The sequence below is a fragment of the Sciurus vulgaris genome, assembly GCF_902686455.1.
Source record: "Sciurus vulgaris genome assembly, chromosome: X".
Classification (NCBI taxonomy): Eukaryota; Metazoa; Chordata; class Mammalia; order Rodentia; family Sciuridae; genus Sciurus; species Sciurus vulgaris.
In genome coordinates this window covers 102172326-102192053 of record NC_136471.1, presented here as the reverse complement: position 1 = coordinate 102192053, position 19728 = coordinate 102172326, and the positions used below count along the sequence as shown (strand labels likewise).

Below are 19728 nucleotides of genomic sequence, written 5' to 3'. Positions count from 1 at the left end.
GAGAATGTAGCTCAGCACTGCACCATCCTTCCAAAGAAAAGAAAAAGAAAAAAAGATGTTGGGGTGCTAAGTTTGAATATGAAATAAATGCTGTGCATCCCCAACGCAATCTGATATTACCGGTTTGGTTGTATTTTGCATTGCAGAAAATCCAAGATGCTTATTCATTTTTTTTTTTAATAAAATAAAACTTAATGCAATAAAATTTCACATTGTGATTTGTTGAATTTGAGCATACTTATAGTATGAATCCATGTTACTGGATCAGATTTTAAATGATTTGAATAGTTGGTGAGCTACTCAGTCTTGTGTAAGATACTGATACTTTGACTTGAAAGAAAGCTTGTTCTGGCCTTGCTTAGGTATGCCTAAATTAGCTTAGTGACGTAGGAAACAAACTCCGCTTGAACCCTGAGACTGATATTTGAAATCACGTAAAGCAAGTGATTCATGACTGTTTTCCCCTTAAGAAAACTAGCAGTTAATTGTAGCATATCTATGGTAAAATTTTTTTTCCCAATCAAAAATTTCCAGATTGTATCTCAAAACATTATTTTCAAATTTGTTCCTCAAATTACTCAAAAACTCTACAAAGTACCTTTTAGAAGGGAAAAGAAAATTACATTTTGAAAGTTTTATTATGTGCTTGGTATTTGTGAGACACCATTTATTATAACAATTCTTGAGGCATTTTTGTGGGCAACTATCAATTTTAAAGAGATAGAAAAAATGAGAGAGGGCATTACTGACATTTAAGATAGGCAGATTAGGGCTGGGGAGATAGCTTAGTTGGTAGAGTGCTCACTTGGCAAGCACAAGGCCCTGGGTTCAATCCCCAGCACCGCAAAAATTAAAAAAAAAAAAAAAAAAAAAAAAAAAAAAGGCAGATTATAAGCTGCATAGGTAGTTTTGAACAAGAGTTACGATAAATGTAGAAATTAATTTTCATTGTTCCATACCTGCTTCTTGTTCCTTAGCTTGCAACCTAGCATGCTGAGGGAAAGGTATCAAATTCTTACCAGGTGGTAGAGAGATGACTATTAAGAATAGTGGAATATAGCGGGGTATGGTGACATACCTGCCCAGCAATGTGGAACTCTAGAAATGAGAACTTGACAGTGGTAGAAGAAATGAAGAGAGCAAGAGCTAGGAAGGTGAGATTGTATATGAGTAGAGATGGCAAGCAGCTTGAGGTGATGGCTGATTGAATGTCCTACAAGAAGCAGACAATGATTCAGTTGGTCTGAGAGTAGGTGGTGTGTTGGAGGAGTGTGAACACTGCTGCTTTCCCCATTTACCTTAAAGTTACTTTGTTTAGAGGTATTGTTCCTTAATTATCTACATGGTACTTTCGTTTAGAATAGTTTTGCTTTTCACTTCTGCCAGATGTTTTTGACTTGTTTATAGATGTAGGGTTTTGGGAATACATACAGAATAATTGTGCATAAAGAAAACCGTTTAATGGGCTGGGGAGGTAGCTCAGCTGGTAGAGTGTTTGCCTCGCAAGCACAAGGCCCTGAGTTTGATCCCCAGTACCGCAAAAAAAAAAAAAAAGAAAAAGAAAACTGTTTAAAGCCAGTATAATTCTGCCTCCTTTCTTCCCCTGTATTACTAGCATATTAACTGCAAAGTAATTTACAGATAGTTGCAATTAGTTAAAAAGGGTTTTTGTTTTTTTGCAGTATTGGAGATTGAACACAAAGCCTTATATATGGTAGATAAGCACTTTACCCCACTGAGCAACATTCCAACCCTAAAGTTTTAACCATTAAATAGGTCTAATGAGTACCTGGTGAATTTATTGCCAATCCATATAACCATTTACCATCTATTTCCAAATTTTTTTCCATCTTCCCAAACTGAAACTCTGTATCCCCTTAACTCACCATCCCCCCAGCCCCTGACAACCTCTATTCTGCTTTTTGTCCACATGATTTTGACCGCTCTTTATTCTGGTGTAAATGAAGTCATACAATATTTGTCCTTTTTTGACTGGCTTTTCTCATTTAGTGTCTCCAAGGTTAATCCATGTTGTAGAATGTGTCAGAATTTCCTTCTTTTTTAACACAGAATGTTCCATTGTGTGTACGTACAATGTTTTGTTTATTCATTCATCTGTTGATGGACACCTGGATTACTCCTTGGACCTAAGCAACTCGGGGAGACGCTGTTTCAAAAAATACAAAAGGGCTGGGAATGTGACTTAATGGTTAAGTTCCCCTGGGTTCAATCCCCAGTACCAGTAAAATAAAAAATGGTTGGTATTAGTGGACTACGTGATAGAATTAGTGCTAGGCATACCTACTTTCTACCTGTGCTTGGGTTAAGTCACATTTGTAGAGCCTCAGTTTTCTAAATTTATGGAAGAGTGCTGCAAGTCCTGTATAAAAGATTTACCTAAAGAATACCACTTTAATTCTGGTGTGCTTTACAAACCTCCACCTTCATTTGCCCTGTACTTGGGAATATGCCATGCTGCCACCCCACCCCCATTCCCCAATTGTGACATACTTATCCTTTCAGAAGGAGTTGGTAGGGGATGGAGGCTCCCGAATGATGCTAATGAAATACTATGCCAATGAATTTGTGTTCTTTTACCCTTTTGTGAATAGTTAGCTCAAGACCCCTAGGTTTTGCCTGGATACCAGAATCAGCTGTCTAGTAGATGAATGTTTTCACCTGTTTCAGTGTTCACAACTGTATGTATCATCACCAACATCACTACTACCTGCCAGCCTTCCCCTGCGAAATGAAGAGGAAAAGAATCCAGAATCCTTTAAGCCAAGGAAGCTTAAGAGTTTCAAGAAGGGGGGGGGGGGGTAGGTTAGTGGCAGCCAGTTTTTGTCTTATATTGAGAGGAGAGCAAGCAGGATGAATATTGAGTAGTAGTTATTTGATTTGTCAGCATTGATCTGTGGACCAACCTTCTCCCCATCCTACTCCCAGTGCACATACATACAAAGCTCTGTATGTACTTCAAAAAAATTACGTTCTTCAAACCCATCCTTAGACCTCAGTTAAGACCCTCTTAAAGAAATTTTGGTAGCCTGGATAGTCATAAGATATGGAAGAAGTGAAAAGGGAGGCAGAGACTTTTTTTTTTTTTTAAAGACTTTTTGAGAAAGAGGCAGAAATTACCAATTTTCAGTAGGGGAGATTCAAGTACAGGCTAAGAAACAATCCAGGAAAAGATTGAGGGGATAATGAGTACAGTATCATCTGTTGGAGAAGTGTATGCAGTGGAATAATGAACACAGGTTGGGACACAAACCAAAGAGATTGGGGCAAATTTGAAGTAAAGAAAGGAGTATGAAATTAACTCTGTTCCTCCTGATGGTCAGAATCACAACCTCTGGGACAGGAGTCCCCTTGTTTCTCCTTTGCTAGCAAAGTAGCAAAACTTTTTTTCCTTTTTCTTAAAGGAAAAAAAAGGGGAGGGGGTATGAGTTAGCTGATATTTTGCATGCCAAGGGCAAAAATTATTCAAATAATTTGTCAGCAAATCCAGATCCAGGTTTTAAAAATTATGTTTCATATAACAGTTTGTATTTTAGGGTGCTTAAGGTGAAAGACTGATGAATCATTTGTTTTCATTTTTTTTTCACTTTATGTATTGAAGAGTGTCTAGCTTCACCAGTACTTGATACATCAATTTTTTTCCAATTCAACCAGTGAAACAAAAGCAAAATCCTTGGTTTTGGTAGTTTGCATTTTCACAGTTGCTAATGAGGTTGAGAGGCAGGACAGTGGAATAGTTAAGAGCTGTGGACTCCTGGGTTAGAAACCCATCTTGCCACTTAATAATGCTGTAGGTAGCTTATTTTCACTCTTTTCTCATCTGCAGAGGGCTGAGAATAGTTCCTCCTGTATAAAGTGCTTCAGACAATGCCTAACAACTGAAAAGCTTTATTTTAAAGTTGTGTATTTCATATGTTTGTTGGTTGCTTGTATTTCTCTTTTCTGAGATTTTTCATATCTTTTGCCCCCCCCCCTTTTTTTTAAACTGCCTTTTCTTTTTTGGTGGGGGGTTGGTATTGGGGATTGAACTCAGGCAGTTGACCCCCTGAGCCACATCCCCAGCCCTGTTTCATCGTATTTTATTTAGAGACAGGGTCTCACTGAGTTACTTAGTGCCTTGCGGTTGCTGAGACTGGCTTTGAACTCACCATCCTCCTACCCCAACCTCCCCATGAACTGCCTTTTCTTTTTGTAGTGTTTTCAACATAAAATTTTTTTTTTTTTTTTTTTTTTTTTTTTTTTTTTTTTTTTTTTACTGTGCTGGGATCAGATCCAGGTGGGCATTCAGTGTCTGAGGCAAACATTCTACCTGATTCCATCCAACCCTTAACTTCTGGTTTTTACAGAAACCAGTCTGTCAATTTTCACCCTGATGTCTCTGAATTTTGCTTAGAGGAAGGTGTATCTTAAAATTGAAATTTGTGTGACTTTTTCAAATAAGTTTTAAACATGTTGTCTAATGTTTAATTATAGTTCTCTTGTCTACATTTTCCATTAACCTACCTATAATTCATTGTTTTCATATGGTATGAGGTACACTTGTTGTGAAAATGAGAGAAACCTTGAAGTGGAAGAAGTCGTATATAGTCAGGTCTGAATTAGAGTTGGCTCTGCATAATGTGGACAAATCCCTGCAGATCTTATTTTTGATTCTGCAAAATGGGGATGATAATGCCCACTTTCTATACTGCAGGGACTGGGTGTGAGAATCAGTGAGGCATGGCAGAGCACCTGGAAACCTTGTACTTCACATGTGACATTCTGATCCACCTAAGTACTTCGTGATAAATACTTGAGTATTAATATTACTAAAACAGATGAGCACTAGGTACATTTTATGTACATGTTAATTTGGTCTTGAGTTATCTTGGGCAAGGTTGTGATTAGAAAACATAGAAATGAAACTTTGCAATGTTGGTAGGCAATTTCTCTCAATCTCTGTATTAGTCAGCTTTTTCGTCATTGCAGCCAAAATACCCAACAAGAACAACTTAGAGGAAGAGAAGTTTATTTTGGCTCACAGTTTTAGAGATTCAGTCCATGGACCATTGACCTGTTGCTTTGAGCATGAGGTGAGGCAACATGGTGGCCAAAGGGAGCCTCATAGGAGCTCTGCTCCACTCATTCCTGGTGGCCAGGAAGCAGAGAGGGGGAAGGGTCACAGGGAAGATGCACTTTCCAGGGCATGCCCCCAGTGACCCACCTTGCCCAGCCACACCCACCTGCCCACAGTTGCCACCCAGGCAGCCCATTCAGACTAGTTATCTTGTAATTTGATGATTTTTACCTCGAAAATTCCTGTGTTTACACAGGAGTTTTGGGGAGGCGCCTCATTTAAACCACAATAGAACCAGTGAGTTAGAAACTTGACTGTGGGCTAAGTGATTGTATTTCAATTTCAGGCATACATGGATTGTTCTGGGCAAAATGGGAGGTATCTTCTAACCAAGTACTTAAAATTAATCAAGTAAGTTTCTCCATCTGGTGGCATAGTATATCAGTCACAGGAAAGAGTTTTGAAAAGCACTGATGTCTAAGCCTCACTCCCAAATAATGTAATTTATTCCATCTGGAGAGGAACCTGGGCATCAAATACCTCAGGTGATTTTACTATATAACTAAAGATGGAATTCACCTGTCTAATGAATATATACAATTGAGGGTTTGATAGCATTCTCCTGTATACCTTTGGTAGGTTGCAAAGAATTCCTATTCTTAAAATAGTTGTGGCTTATGGCCCTGCAGGATTTCAAGACTGCCTATGGTCACAACCTTCCCAACATGGTAGAGCTAAAGTCACGTGACATTAACTTGTATTGAAATAATAGTATATAGTTTGCCCTCTCCTGAGAAAAAGTCCCCCAAAGAGTGGTTTTTGGTTTTTTTGTGTGTGTATGATTGTTTGGGAGTGGGGTGGGCTTAACAGAAATTTGCTGTCTTAAAATACTGGAGGTTGGAAGTTCAAGACCAAGGTGTTTGGCAGGTTTTATTTTTTGAGGTCTCTGCTTGGCTTGCAGATGGTCATTCTCTTTTTTGCTGTCTTCACACAGTCTTTCCTTTGTGTACATCCCTGGAGTTTTCTTCCCAAAGCATGAAAAGCTTATGTTAAAACTACTTCTAAAGGATGGAGGTGTAACTCAGTAGTAGACCATTTGCATAGTATGAGAGAGGCCCTGGGTTCAGTTCCTAAGCACTGTAAAAGAAACTACAGAAATCATTTGTAAGCTTGTTAACATCCATGATCCCTTAGTATCGATGATAAGTGTTAGATGTGCAGTCTTGCCCGAAATGTTTTTAAAAATCATTTTTTTGCTTTGTCTTAAGTAAATTTTTGCAGTATATTTAAGGCATTAGCAAATTGAGGACAGATAATTTGTTATTCCATAATAAGTGGCAACTAAGTAAGTGCCTTGCTCTACTGTGTTTGGAGTCAGATTTAGGAAGAAATTGAAATATTACATAATAAAGCTGTTATTCTTAGTATACTTTATGGTGTACCACTATCAGTTTAAGTTGAATGTGGTGATGAAACTCGAGCTTTTTACTTTTCTCTTTCATCTATATAGCCACCTTCTCCTGACCTGATTCATTGGTGGTACTAAATTTGAATAGTTGTTTAATTTGTGTTTTTTAGAACTAAAACAGTTTTTTTTCCCCTTCTACTTGTAGGTTATGCAATGGTCTCTGCAAGATGGTTTATTCTTGAATTGGAGCTTTTTAAGACTGACAAATGCTGGCACTTCATCTTCTATAAGTGGACTATAATTTCTTTTCTCAAGACAACTACATAAGCAGACAAAATTGCAAAGATCTGCCCTGTGTCGAGTATGACAGCCACGACTCGTGGCTCTCCAGTCGGAGGGAATGACAACCAGGGCCAGGCTCCTGATGGACAGTCTCAGCCCCCCCTCCAACAGAATCAGGTAGGACATTGAAGAACTAGTAGTTAAAGCTGCATTGGTATGTCCACTGTGGTATACTACTATGGTATGAAGCATATTCTGAATAATTAGTGAAATAATCATAAATACATTTTAAAAGAAAAGTGAACATAGGTCTTCAGTAATACGAAAACTCAAGTGCTATAGACTGTGCTGTTTAAGTATGTGGCCCATCTTTTTCTGGTGTCTAATAATATTGTCAGTCATCATTAAAATTTATTTAAGCCCTATGTCACTTCTGGGAAAAGTATTGTATCATGACGTGTAACCCATGGAACCATCATAAATCATAATATCACTTTGTATCCTGTAAATATATATAATTGTCCATCATCAGTTTACATCAAAATGTTTTCAAAAAAAGCATGGACTCGAGTCATACTGCTAGTATTCAGATTGCAGCTTTGCACCATACTGGCTTAAAGATTCAACTCTAAGTCTGTTTCTTCACCTGTCTAGTAGAGGTCTAGTACAAGTGAAGTAATGTTTGCAAAGGGCTTAACATAGATTTTGGTATCAAGGTTTTATGCTGACCTTAAAGCTCTGAGTAATATTCTTTTACTGTTTGGTTGGATGAATTTAAGGTTTCTGTTAGGTTTTTCATTAATGTTTTGAAGGGTTTAACTGGTAGAACCATCTGACCTGGGATTTTTGTGGAAAGATTTTGTTTGTAGTTCTATCGTTTTTTAAAAAGAATTTTTTTCCTTTTTAAATGTCTTTTGGTAAGTTGTGTTTTTCAAGGAATTTTTAATTTCAAATTCTAGATTGTCAGATTTATTGAGGTATGGTTGCAAGCACATGCTCTGCCACAGAGATTATTTTTTGTGTGTCTTAGGGCCTATGGTAGTATTTTCTTATTCATTTTGGGTTCTGTTAATTTGTGTTTTCTCCTGATCAGTTTTTCTAGGGGTTTATCAATTTCATTAAAACTCTCAGAAACCAACTTTTTTTTTTTTTACTTTGATTTCCCCCACCTCTGCTTTTATCCTTAGCTCTTTGTGCTTTTTAATTTCTTTTGAATTCAGTCTGCTGCACTTTTTCTCATTTCTTGAAATGGAAGTTTAGGTAATTGATTTCAGCTTTTTCCCCCCTAATACATACAGTTTTTATATTGGGGAGTTTTAAACTGAATAAGATGCGCATTAAGATTTGTGATATGCAGCTCAAATAGCACCTAGAGATAAAATGAGCTGGGGTGTGTAGGGGAGTCAGACAAACTGCTTACAGTTGGTTTGTGTTTTTGTAGAATCTGTGTGAATATTGTTCTAAGGCAAAAGTGTTTTATTGTATAATACATTTGTCATTGGGGATAAGTTCTTACTATCCAACTATGACAGATTAGATCTTATATCACTAGTCTGATGGGAAAGAGCTGCTTTCTCTCCTTCCTCTGATATTTGAGAGAAATTAGCATGTCAGGCTTCCCTAACAAATGGGCTAACTTTAAAAATTCCTTTTCCTCTCCATTCCTACTTTGAGACATGAAATAGTGAAGTAGATGGTTACAGGCCTTGGACAGAGTTAAGTCTTTCCTGTGTTATAAATCTGATGGCCAGTGAAGGTGCTGGAATGGAATTTGGGAACATATATGTCAGTGTCCTTAAATTGTTTATACTCTCAATTTAGTAATTATATCTCTAGTACCCAATCCTAAGCAAAAATTGAAGTTCAGCACAAAGATTTGTTATGAAAAGATTAATTACAGCTATTTGTTAGCAGTAAAAATTACAAGATAGCAAATGTTCCTTATGTAGTAATATTATCTGGCCTTTAATTTTCTATAGAATCTTAATTTAAAAATTGAATACTCAGATACTGAATTAAAGGGCACAGATATAAGCAGGTATAATCCCAGTTTTATTAAAAGTTTATACATAGAGGTGGACATGCTTTATTTTGGCTCACAGGTTACAAAGAAATATAATTGGTATGCTTATCTGTTGGTGTGGTATTACAGATGTTTTCTTTTTTACTTTTTTATATTTTCTGTAAGATATACTACATATATGTGTAAAATATCTCACAGCAGGGGAAAGATTTTTTTTTTTTTTTTTTTTTTTTAAAGAACAAGCTTCTAAAGTTATATACTTCAGTTATTTTTGTTGGTCTTCTAACACTTGAATTCTGTGCCTGGAGAGTAGCTTTGTGGCACCTGATGTGTTCTCCAGAACATCTTAAGTAAAAGTTCACCCTTCACTTGCTAATTGGCCATATAAGTTCATGTATAAAGTTTTAAGTAGAACATATTAAAGATTTTAATGGTGGTATACCTGACTATCTACATATAAGCATTTATTTATGCAACTCTTGCTTATTATATAACTATTTGGTAGGTACTTTAATGATAGGGAAGGGGGCCCTCTTTTCTGAAAGGTCCATCAACCTACAGTGAGTAGAAAATTCAACATATATGAATAAAACTCAATTTAGAATTTAGGTTGATTTCATTTTAAAAGAGAAATACCACCTACTTTCAAAATTTAAGAATAAGGGTCATGGGGTGGGGGTGTAGCTCTTGTAACTCAGAGGTAAAGGCACTTGCCTTGGATGTAAGAGGCCCTGGGTTGAATTTCTAGCACCACAGGAAGGAAGGTGGGAGGAAAAGTAAAACAGGGGTCATAAAAGTTCATTTACTTATTGTAAAAATACTGTGCCTCCTGAGTAGCTGGGATTACAGATGTGCACCACTGGACCTGGCTAATTATTGTTTGAGTAATAGTTTGAAAATAGGGAAATCACAGAAGAACATTTACATTTTCCCCTTTTTATTTAAAAAAAAGTTGTAAATCAGAAAGTTCTTAATTTATAATAAGTATCATATTTGAACAATAATTTCTTTATCATGGTAGCGTTCATATAACGAAAATATAAACAGAGAGGCAGTATAAATTATGGTTAAAAGCACAAACTTTAGAGTCAGATTCAAATTCTAACTACAGTTTGAGCTGTGTAACCTTGAACTTGTTTTCTTGTCTCTTAAATGACCTAGAATAAATACTTCTTGGGCTGTTGGGATTAAGTAAAATTATTTTTAAAGCACAGTAGCATGGAATAGCCTATGCTACTTTCAGTGTTCTTTGTAAAAATAAATATTTATGAAAATTTTTATAATACTAATCTCTGTTGTTTGTATTAATGGATATTGTAATACATTATAGAAACTTTAATCTGAAATATTTGATTTTTAATCAAGACATCGTCGCCTGATTCTTCCAATGAAAATTCCCCGGCAACTCCCCCAGATGAACAAGGTCAAGGTGATGCCCCACCACAGATTGAAGATGAGGAACCTGCATTTCCACATACTGACTTGGCAAAGTTGGATGATATGATCAACAGGTGAGTTACTTTTGGTTTTTAATGTTTGTAACATATAAGAAATTTCGCCAGCCAAGTTTCTCAGCATTGTGTGTGGTACTGGATAAGAAAAGAGTGAAGAGGAATGTCACAGGTATGCCACCTTCATAGTCCTCACATCTTCTAAGTACTTGTAACCCATGGTTTTAATTGGATTTAATTAAGGGAATGAGAATGTCAAAGTTTTTAGACCTATGACAACCCTAGTTAGTATATTTTTGAAGAACTACCTGTGTACTTTAAAAAAAATATATTTTTAGCTATAGATGGACACAATATCTTCATTTTTTTATGTGGTACTGAGAATTGGACCCAGTGCCTCACACATGGTAGGTAAGCACTCTACCACTGAGCCACAACCCCCTCCCTACCTGTGCACTTTGGTTTTCAGGGTTTACGAAGCATGTTGGTTTCTGGATGACTTAATAACTTTGCTATGGCCCTGAGATAACCCAGGTCATGAGAAGACTGAGTTCCTCAGAGCCTGCCCTTTATGAACCCTCAAAAGTGAAGCTTTAAGCTTCTGTGCAGGGCAACAAAAGAATATAAAAAGGATAATTAAGGAACTCCATATGGGGTTTGGTCTTTACTGGACTGTGGGTTCAACACATGAGTGCCAGAAAGGTATGATCCCCCCCCCGCAAAAGGAATGTAACAAAAACATATAAACCCTTTAGGTACTTACTTTACTTTTTTCCCCCGTATTTTTACTTTTTGAAAATAAATCACTATTAAATGCATGATGTCAGGGAACATAAAAATCCTTTGCATTAAAAAAAATACCTGAACATATAATAAGTACTTATTGTTACACATGTAACCATATCATGTGGGTAAATTTTATCTCCCCCTTTAATATATTCAACCAAAAATTACTATTAATGGTCCTTAAGGTTGAAAAATACAGAGGATGTTTTAAAATATAAACAAAACAATGATAGGCTATATACATTTCTCTTGTGGATTATTTGGTAATGAAATGTCTTTTATTAAAGACATTTAATAAAATGGGGATTCTGAAGAAGGCTGGCTCTTCTGGAGAGCAGAGAGAGCACCACTTGGGTATAGGCTACATCTGTACCCAAAGAAGGAGGGTTCTGTGGAAATAAGGAGACTGTAGACCCACCACTCACTTGCCCTTCAGAAGAACGTAATGAACTATGATGGATCGAGGCCTAAATCAGTTCTTTGCCTCCTAATTTTTTTGTTCTTAGAAACTTGAAGAATGTGTCTTCTATTCTGAATCTCAGAAGACTCCTTTACCTATGAACTTTAACAATATTTGATTATTATAGTAGCTTCATATTATCTTTATGTAATCAGAGTAATGTGATTTCCTTCCCTCTCATCGCTGTCTTGTTTTTACAGTACCTTAACAAAATTCTGTTTGTAGAGACAACAGATGGTGCTTAGTCCAACAAAGCAGACTTTCTGCCCACCTTGCTGTTTTAATATTTTAATGTTATTTAGTTAATGTTATTTTCATAGCAGAGTAATTATAATTAGTAACTTATTTTTAGTACCCTTTTTTAGTGCACAACCAATAAGTATCTTTTATTTCATAAAAATTCTTAGGCCTCGATGGGTGGTTCCAGTTCTGCCGAAAGGGGAATTAGAAGTGCTTTTAGAAGCTGCTATTGATCTTAGTAAGAAAGGTAAGTTTTAATATTAAATGCTTTTTATAATGGATACTACTAGATATACTTTTCACTTTATTCCTGAAGACCTTGTTTTCCTGTTAATAAAGACTCGCTGTGGCTTATGAGCAAGGCTCATAATCTTTAGATAACCTTCAAGAGTATTTCCGAATTGTCTAATAGACAAAATTTATGTATATTTATATTTCTAAGGAACAGATCTGTTACTTAGATTCATAAAGGGATTGTCATTCAAAGGTGAAAAAACGAAATAGTATACACAAAAGAACATTTTTACTGTTAAGTATTCTGTAGGTGAAGACATGGACTTCAGGTATAGCTGTGTATGTGTTTGTCCTGAGCCATTTCCAGTCTCAGGATTTGCATTATGTAAATTGCCCTCTGACTGCTTTACTAAAATGCCAGTGAATGAAACAATGTGTTGGTCTTTGTACCTAGTATAATCTTCTATGATCATTTAATTAAAGATTGCCATTTTATTAATAGTTTTTTTTAGAATAATCTTGCTTACATGTGTTTTTTATTTTAATAGAATAGGTGTGATTTTTTTTCCCCCTCTCTAATAAAAGAAACAATTGAAAGATAAGGTTCAATGTTGAAAAATACATTAGAAGTTAGTAAAAAGGGATTTTGTTTTTATTCAGTTGTTTAGAAGTAAAGCTTAATGTTGGGATTTTTCATTTTTTTTCAATTGGTTTAGTTTACTTTTAGGTGCAGTTTAATTCTCATAGTGTGGGACTGTTACTATACTAGACAGTTAATTTTTTAGCCATTGGAGATTAAAATAAAATAGAGTAACACTTCATTTTCTGAAATCGGATAGCCATGTGTATTAGTCAGTTTTTCTGTTCCTATAACAAATTCTGGAGATAATCAGATTATAAAGAGAAAAGATTTATTTTGGCTCACAGTTATTTGATCCAATTGTTACCTTATATCACTGGATATTGTAAAACAACCAGAGAAACATTGTTTACATTATAATTTTCTCCCCCCCCCCCCCCCCCCCGTTTTTTAGGCCTTGATGTTAAAAGTGAAGCCTGTCAACGATTTTTTCGAGATGGACTAACAATATCATTCACTAAAATCCTTACAGATGAAGCAGTGAGTGGATGGAAGTTTGAAATACATGTGAGTTGTTGTATTTGACTTAGATAATTTTGCCTAGTGATCCCTTTGGGAAGGAAGGAGAGGGGTGTGTGTGTGTGTGTGTGTGTGTGTGTGTGTGTGTGTTGTGTATTTGGTTATATATTGGCCTATTAATTGAAGAGTGGAAAAATGAAACTTAGAATTTTTTTTTTTTAATTGTCTATTGAAGGCAGCATGGTCATTTAGAATGAGCATGAGGTTTAGTGTTAGAAAACATGGGGTTCTCAAGTGTCTTGTGACCCTAAGCTACCACATTTCATTAAAAATACAATGTTGTCAGCCAGGTGCAGTGGTACACACTTTTGATTCCAGCAGCTCGGAAGGTTGAGGCAGGAGGATCACAAGTTGCTTAGGGCCTTGCTGAGACCCTATGTCAAAGTAAAACAGTAAAAGGGTTTGGGGATGTAGCTCAGTGGTAAAGCATCCCTGGGTTTCATCCCCAGTATCACCAAGAAGAAAATGTGTTGGTACAATTATAAGATACATCACTATTTTATGTACCATCAAGGAAGAAAAATACCCAAGAAGGGGAATGTAACACATGTCGAGGACATCAAAAAGGTCAGTGTAGAGGTAAATGAGATGAACTCAATACAGAAAGGGATGACAAAGAAGCATGTTTGTTTCAATCTTGCCACCTGGTGGAGGGAGGAAAAAAAGAACTCCTAAAGAATTAAACCATATGCCAGTATTTAAGTTTTGTAGCCTGAATTTAACAGACTTTATTTTTTGGCAGTGCTGGGGATTGAACTCGGGATCTAGGCAAGTGCTCTGCCATTGAACCACATCTTCAGCATCATCTGAATTCAAATTACAGTTGTCATATAAAAAAATAAAGTTTAAGTAGAGAATTTAAAGTGGTTTCAGGTTGGTGTTGTTCCTTAGTATCTAGCAGAGGCAAACAAATCATCCTCAAATGCCTCATTAATCAATGATTATAAAATACAGATTCTAAAAATCTCAAAAAATTAAAACTATATCATAAAACTGATGAAATACTGTAATTACTCCAAGTCTGTTCCTTGTTTGACTATGGTAATGGTCATAGGTTATAAAGCAGATATTTTTGTCATCTGTGAACAATTTCCCCACTATGACCATGGCATAAAGTTTCCAACATCTTCTGATTTAACTAGAAATGGTATCATTGAGGATAACAAATCTACCTTCATCTTGGGTAATGGACATATTATGTAGATTTTTAGAATGGCTGCCTCTGAGCCAGGCATAGTGGTACACTCCCATAAGCCCAGCTACTTGGGAAGCTGAGGTGGCAGAATGGCAAATTTGAGGACAACATGAGCAACATAAGACCCTGTCTCAAAATAAAAAGGGCTGGGATGTAGCTCAGTGGTATAGTCCTTCCCTAGTGTGTGAGAGGCCCTAGGTCCAATTCCCAGCTCTCTGAAAACAAAACAAAGTAAGAATAGCACGTCATTGATTCTTCATTGTGGCCTTAGGAACTTGGTGAAACCTTGTTTCAATAAAAAATAAGAAGGGCTATAGCACAGTGGTAGAGCACCCCTGGATTCATTGCCCACTATCAAGGGGGGAAAAAAATAGAATAAGAATGGCCGGTGGTGGTATACAAATTCTAAAGAGGAAAGAATGATAATTTGCCTCTTGTCTGTGGACATAGAGCAGAAATTGATAACCTATGTCACTGATTTCATTTTTTAAGCCATAGAAAATGGCTTTTGAAAGTAGATACTATGTAAATAAATGTTGTCTTTTGATAGTTTGGTCCTAATACAAGCAAAACCCAATATAATTCAATCAGTATAGAAAATGGAGAGTAAGATTATATTTGTTTAAAAGTGCAGTGTTTGCATATTTTCAATAATCTTTCCTTCATACAACAGAGATGTATTATTAACAATACTCATCGCCTGGTGGAGCTATGTGTGGCAAAGTTGTCCCAAGACTGGTTTCCACTTCTAGAACTTCTTGCCATGGCCTTAAATCCTCATTGCAAATTCCATATCTACAATGGTACACGTCCATGTGAATCAGTTTCCTCAAGTGTTCAGTTGCCTGAAGATGAACTCTTTGCTCGTTCTCCAGACCCTCGATCACCAAAAGTGTGTTGGTTTGTTATTTCCAAAATTAAAATATTACAGTTGTTTTGCTCTACCACAGAACTTGTAATCTGAACCTCTTAATGTGGTGAAGAGTAATTTCACATTACTCTTAGAGGGATTCTGCATTATTCTGTGTTTTGGATTCTTTGTTTTGTACTAGAGCTGTGCTCTTTGTTTGTACTCCTGGTAAGTTTTTCTGTATTGAAATAAAGTCTGTCAAATTTGCTTTGAGACTTTAAATGAAAATATATGAAATCGGGAGCCTTTTTACGTAGCCATAGCATGCTAGTTCAGTGCTTACGGCCATCTTTTAAAACTTTCTGGGTATAGTTAGTCCCCATTGTTTTCTACTCAGCATCTATGGAAGTAATCATAATTTGGGTTACTATGAAACAGACTGTATTTTTCCTTTGTAATAAGAATGGAGTAGGATGTTTACTTCTTGCATTGAAAACCTCAGGTATTGCTCTGTAAGGCTTTTATCATTTTAAACATTCTAAGATTTTGACTTCTGACTCCAAAATTGTTTGTTCTATAAATGCTTTTATATACACACACATACACACACAAAAATATTTACATTTATGTACAGAAAAATACATGTCCCATAGCAGGGCAGACTATATACTTTTTACAAATGTGGGTTTTTTTTTTTTTTTACTGTAAATTTTTAAAATATCCTTAAACTATGTTTTTAAATTAATATTTTAGAATTTAGGGAGATGTTTGTAATATTGTGGATCTAATGAAAATTTTATTTTTTCTGTTCAACCACAGAAATTTGAAGGCATGCGTACCATACTTGGTTTATTTTGTTAGAAGCTGAAATCATCAAAAATATATTGAGCTTGAGATGTTTTCTGATATTTCTCAGTTCATATTGTTGCCACTAGATGGCTTATTTTTGGTGAATAGATCAGATTATATCAAAATAATTGCAGTCTTCAAAATAAATTTTTTTCTATCCCTGTATTTCTTTTTTTATTCCACTTAATTTTTTTACTCAATGGGTCAATAATCTGCAACTTAAAAGACTCAAGGAACAACTTGATTTAACATGGCTAATACAAAGTTTTTAGATTTTGAAGATACTTTTGTAACTTTGAAGTCTAGTTCTTATAAAATACAATAGCTTTCAGGGTACTTAGCCTTTCAAAGTCTTAAAACTATATTAGTCCTTTTTTTTTTTTTTTTTTTTTTTTTTTTAATATAGCCATATTCTATGGGGTTACCTATTCAGTTATTTCCTACTGAAATCAGACAAATTTCATGTCTTCCACATTTCTAAATACATCTTAACAGTGTTTTGAAAACTGAAAGATATATTAGGCAAAATTTTCAGCCATGTCCCTAGTTAGATAGAGGTACCACGATATAAAGAATAACCTGAAGGAAATGTAAAACCCCCCGGGTGGGATAGGTTGAGTATCCTTTATCTGAAATACTGAGGACTGGAAATATTTCAGGTTTATGTGTGGGGTTTTTTCTTTTTGAACTTTGGATCCCCAGTTTGAAAATCTGAAGTGCATGATTGCTCAAAAAGTTTTAGATTTTGGATTTTGGGATTAGGGATGCTGAACCAATAGTGACAAAATAAGTAAATGTTTAAAAAAAAAAAAATAGTAAGGGCTAGGAATATAGCGCAGTTGGTAGAGTGCTTGCCTCCACAAGCACAAGGCCCTGGGTTCAATCCCCAGCACCACCCCCCCAAAAAAAAAAAAAAAAAAAAAAAACTTGATAGGCTGAAGCAGTAGTATAGGCACAACTACATTTAAGAACCTAACAAATTCTAGGCTATGTGAATTTTTATTTAGGGTGACTGATCTGTCCCTGCCAGTCTTGAGATCTTGGAACGAGATAAGGAGAGCTCTTGTTTGCAGTTGCTAAAGCTGTCTTAAGTACACTTCAGTTCGAAGCATTCTTCAGTACTCCTAATTATGTAAACATACATTACAGCTGAAGAAATATGGAAAGATTAGATTTAAGCTAGTCTTTACTGTGAGCATATATGCTATCTTATACACAGTATTTAAGCATATTGGTCCAATAGTATAATTCTTGTTGCTGAAAAAATAAGAATATATTACATAAAAAGTATGTACTTTCTTAAATTTACTGAATCCTAGAAAGATATAGTGAATTAAGTACTAAGAGTTTTGTTTTGAATCAGTCTTTTAAGACCAAATAGAAAGGAAAATTCTATAATGAACTTAGATGGAAATGTGCTAGTAGACTTTATTAGAAAATTTAGTTGATTTAGATTATCATAGAATAATATCAAAATTGTTAGCCATGTTTTCTCTTTAAAACAAATACGAATAATTAAAGCTGTGATTTATCATTTCCCCCTTTTTCGGAAGTTTTTTCTTTAATTGCTAGAAATTATTTTCCCTTAAGTCTCCATACAGAGATTGCCTTTTTCCCCCCATGCTTTTCCCTCAGTGGCTTCTAAAATGTGGCCTTTTTGAAGATGGCAAGATGTAAAAGATGGTCTTAGGTACTTTACATTTTTAATTCATTAAAGTTTTTACATGCAAACATGGTTTCAGTTGTACAACTGTTGTCTGCCCCTGCCACATAGAACTTTGAGTTAACCTACTCTTCCTTAGAGAAGAAATTGAAAGACAGACGGTTCTGTTGTGTGGGGCTGCTTCTAAGACGAGGAAGACTGGATGCATTTTTAAAACTTAGGAAAAGTACCAACCAGCATGTTCTAGTTAGGAATTGCAGGTATCATTAATCCCAGGGATATTGGTATCAGTAGTTGGGTGTTTATTTTTTGGGGTCCCACAGATGGAATTCAGGGCCTTGCGCATGCTAGTCAAGTACACTACCACCATGCCATGTCCCCAGTTCTCCAGGGATTATTTTTTATTGGATGGTTCACTTTGAGGCTTTGAAATAATTATAGCAGTTTTTTAATATCTACAACTATAATAAGAATTGAATTCAGAATTCATTAAACTAGGTTACTAAGTAACTTTTTCTTGATTTATTAAATGTTGAAATCTTTATGCATCAATTATTTCAATGCTGAGTATTTTCAGATAATTTAGAAGATACTCATTCTCTTATGGTGAGATTGCTGAAATAGAAGCATGGCTTCTAATACCTATTTGCCAGTTGTGTTGGTAGGAATAAACAGCTGTGTCCCAGTGACCTAATCTTTGCTTACTACTTCTGTGCTTATGTCTCTCAAGTGGGTTGACTGAACAAAATGAAGTATTCTCAGGTCTTTTCAAGATGATTTGATATAACTTTGTTTCATTGAATTTAATATTTCTAGTGTGTATCAATCAAGATAGTAGTCTTTTTCCCTCTAAAAACAGGAAGTTAACTTTTTTCATTAATTGTATTGCAGGGTTGGCTAGTGGATCTTCTCAACAAATTTGGCACTTTAAATGGGTTCCAGATATTGCATGATCGTTTTATTAATGGATCAGCATTAAATGTTCAAATAATTGCAGCCCTTATTAAGTAAGTTATATTTTAAGATGCATGTTCAGTGTAATATAGAAATTGCTATTTTTATTACTTGATAAAAAATTGAGTTCAAACGTGGGTTTTTCTTAAACAAGTTGCTTGGGCTTTTTAAAAATGTGATCTACATAGTCTGAGAATTTAGTCTTAATTGATTATAAGGAATTATTATAGGAGTCTCATATCTTTCTTATTTCAGACCATTTGGACAATGCTATGAGTTTCTTACTCTTCATACAGTGAAAAAGTACTTTCTTCCAATAATAGAAATGGTTCCACAGTTTTTAGAAAACTTAACTGATGAAGAACTGAAAAAAGAAGCAAAGAACGAAGCCAAAAATGATGCCCTTTCAATGATTATTAAGTCTTTGAAGAATTTAGCTTCAAGGGTTCCAGGACAAGAAGAAACTGTAAAAAACTTAGAAATATTTAGGTTAAAAATGATACTTAGGTAAGTTACTTATCTCTTGAATTAATGATGTATATGAATTTTGAGAATTGTACATAACACTGAATTTCTCTTACAGATTATTGCAAATTTCTTCTTTCAATGGAAAGATGAATGCACTGAATGAAGTCAACAAGGTGATATCTAGTGTATCATACTATACCCATCGGCATGGTAATCCTGAGGAGGAAGAGTGGCTCACAGCTGAACGAATGGCAGTAAGTCTTCTGGTTCTTTTTGTGTGTGCAGTGCTGGGATTGAATACGGGCCTCACAAGTGGTAAGCAAGCACTCAACCACTGCACTATATCCATAGCCCTTTTAAAAATGATTTTGAGTCAGGGTCTCAATAAGATACTCAGGCTGACCTTGATTTGTTGTTCTCCTGTATCAACCTCCTAGATAGCTGGGTTAATTTAAAGGTGTTTGCCACCGCAGCCAGCATGATTTTTTTTTATAAATATAAGAATCCACTTAAGATAAAGTTGATATGAACTTTTTAAATTAAACCTTAAAATTGGGAGGTGTTTTGATTGACAACTTGGTTAATCCTTAAACTTTTTTTAATAACAGTTTATTATTTGGTAGTAATACAAA

General features: G+C 35.3%; 1 protein-coding gene across 3 annotated transcripts in view; it reads left to right on the top strand.

The window, feature by feature from the left end:
• Positions 1-19728, top strand: part of USP9X (ubiquitin specific peptidase 9 X-linked) — a 115196-nt gene that overhangs the window by 22525 nt on the left and 72943 nt on the right. For all 3 annotated transcript variants that reach the window (XM_079122802.1, XM_079122800.1, XM_079122801.1), the window contains exons 2-9: positions 6688-6941; positions 10153-10298; positions 11892-11971; positions 12993-13105; positions 14986-15204; positions 18566-18681; positions 18884-19135; positions 19212-19350. In XM_079122802.1, coding sequence (XP_078978928.1) covers positions 6846-6941; positions 10153-10298; positions 11892-11971; positions 12993-13105; positions 14986-15204; positions 18566-18681; positions 18884-19135; positions 19212-19350 — 1161 coding nt within the window. In that variant the 5' untranslated portion in view covers positions 6688-6845. The remainder of the gene's footprint in view (positions 1-6687; positions 6942-10152; positions 10299-11891; positions 11972-12992; positions 13106-14985; positions 15205-18565; positions 18682-18883; positions 19136-19211; positions 19351-19728) is intronic.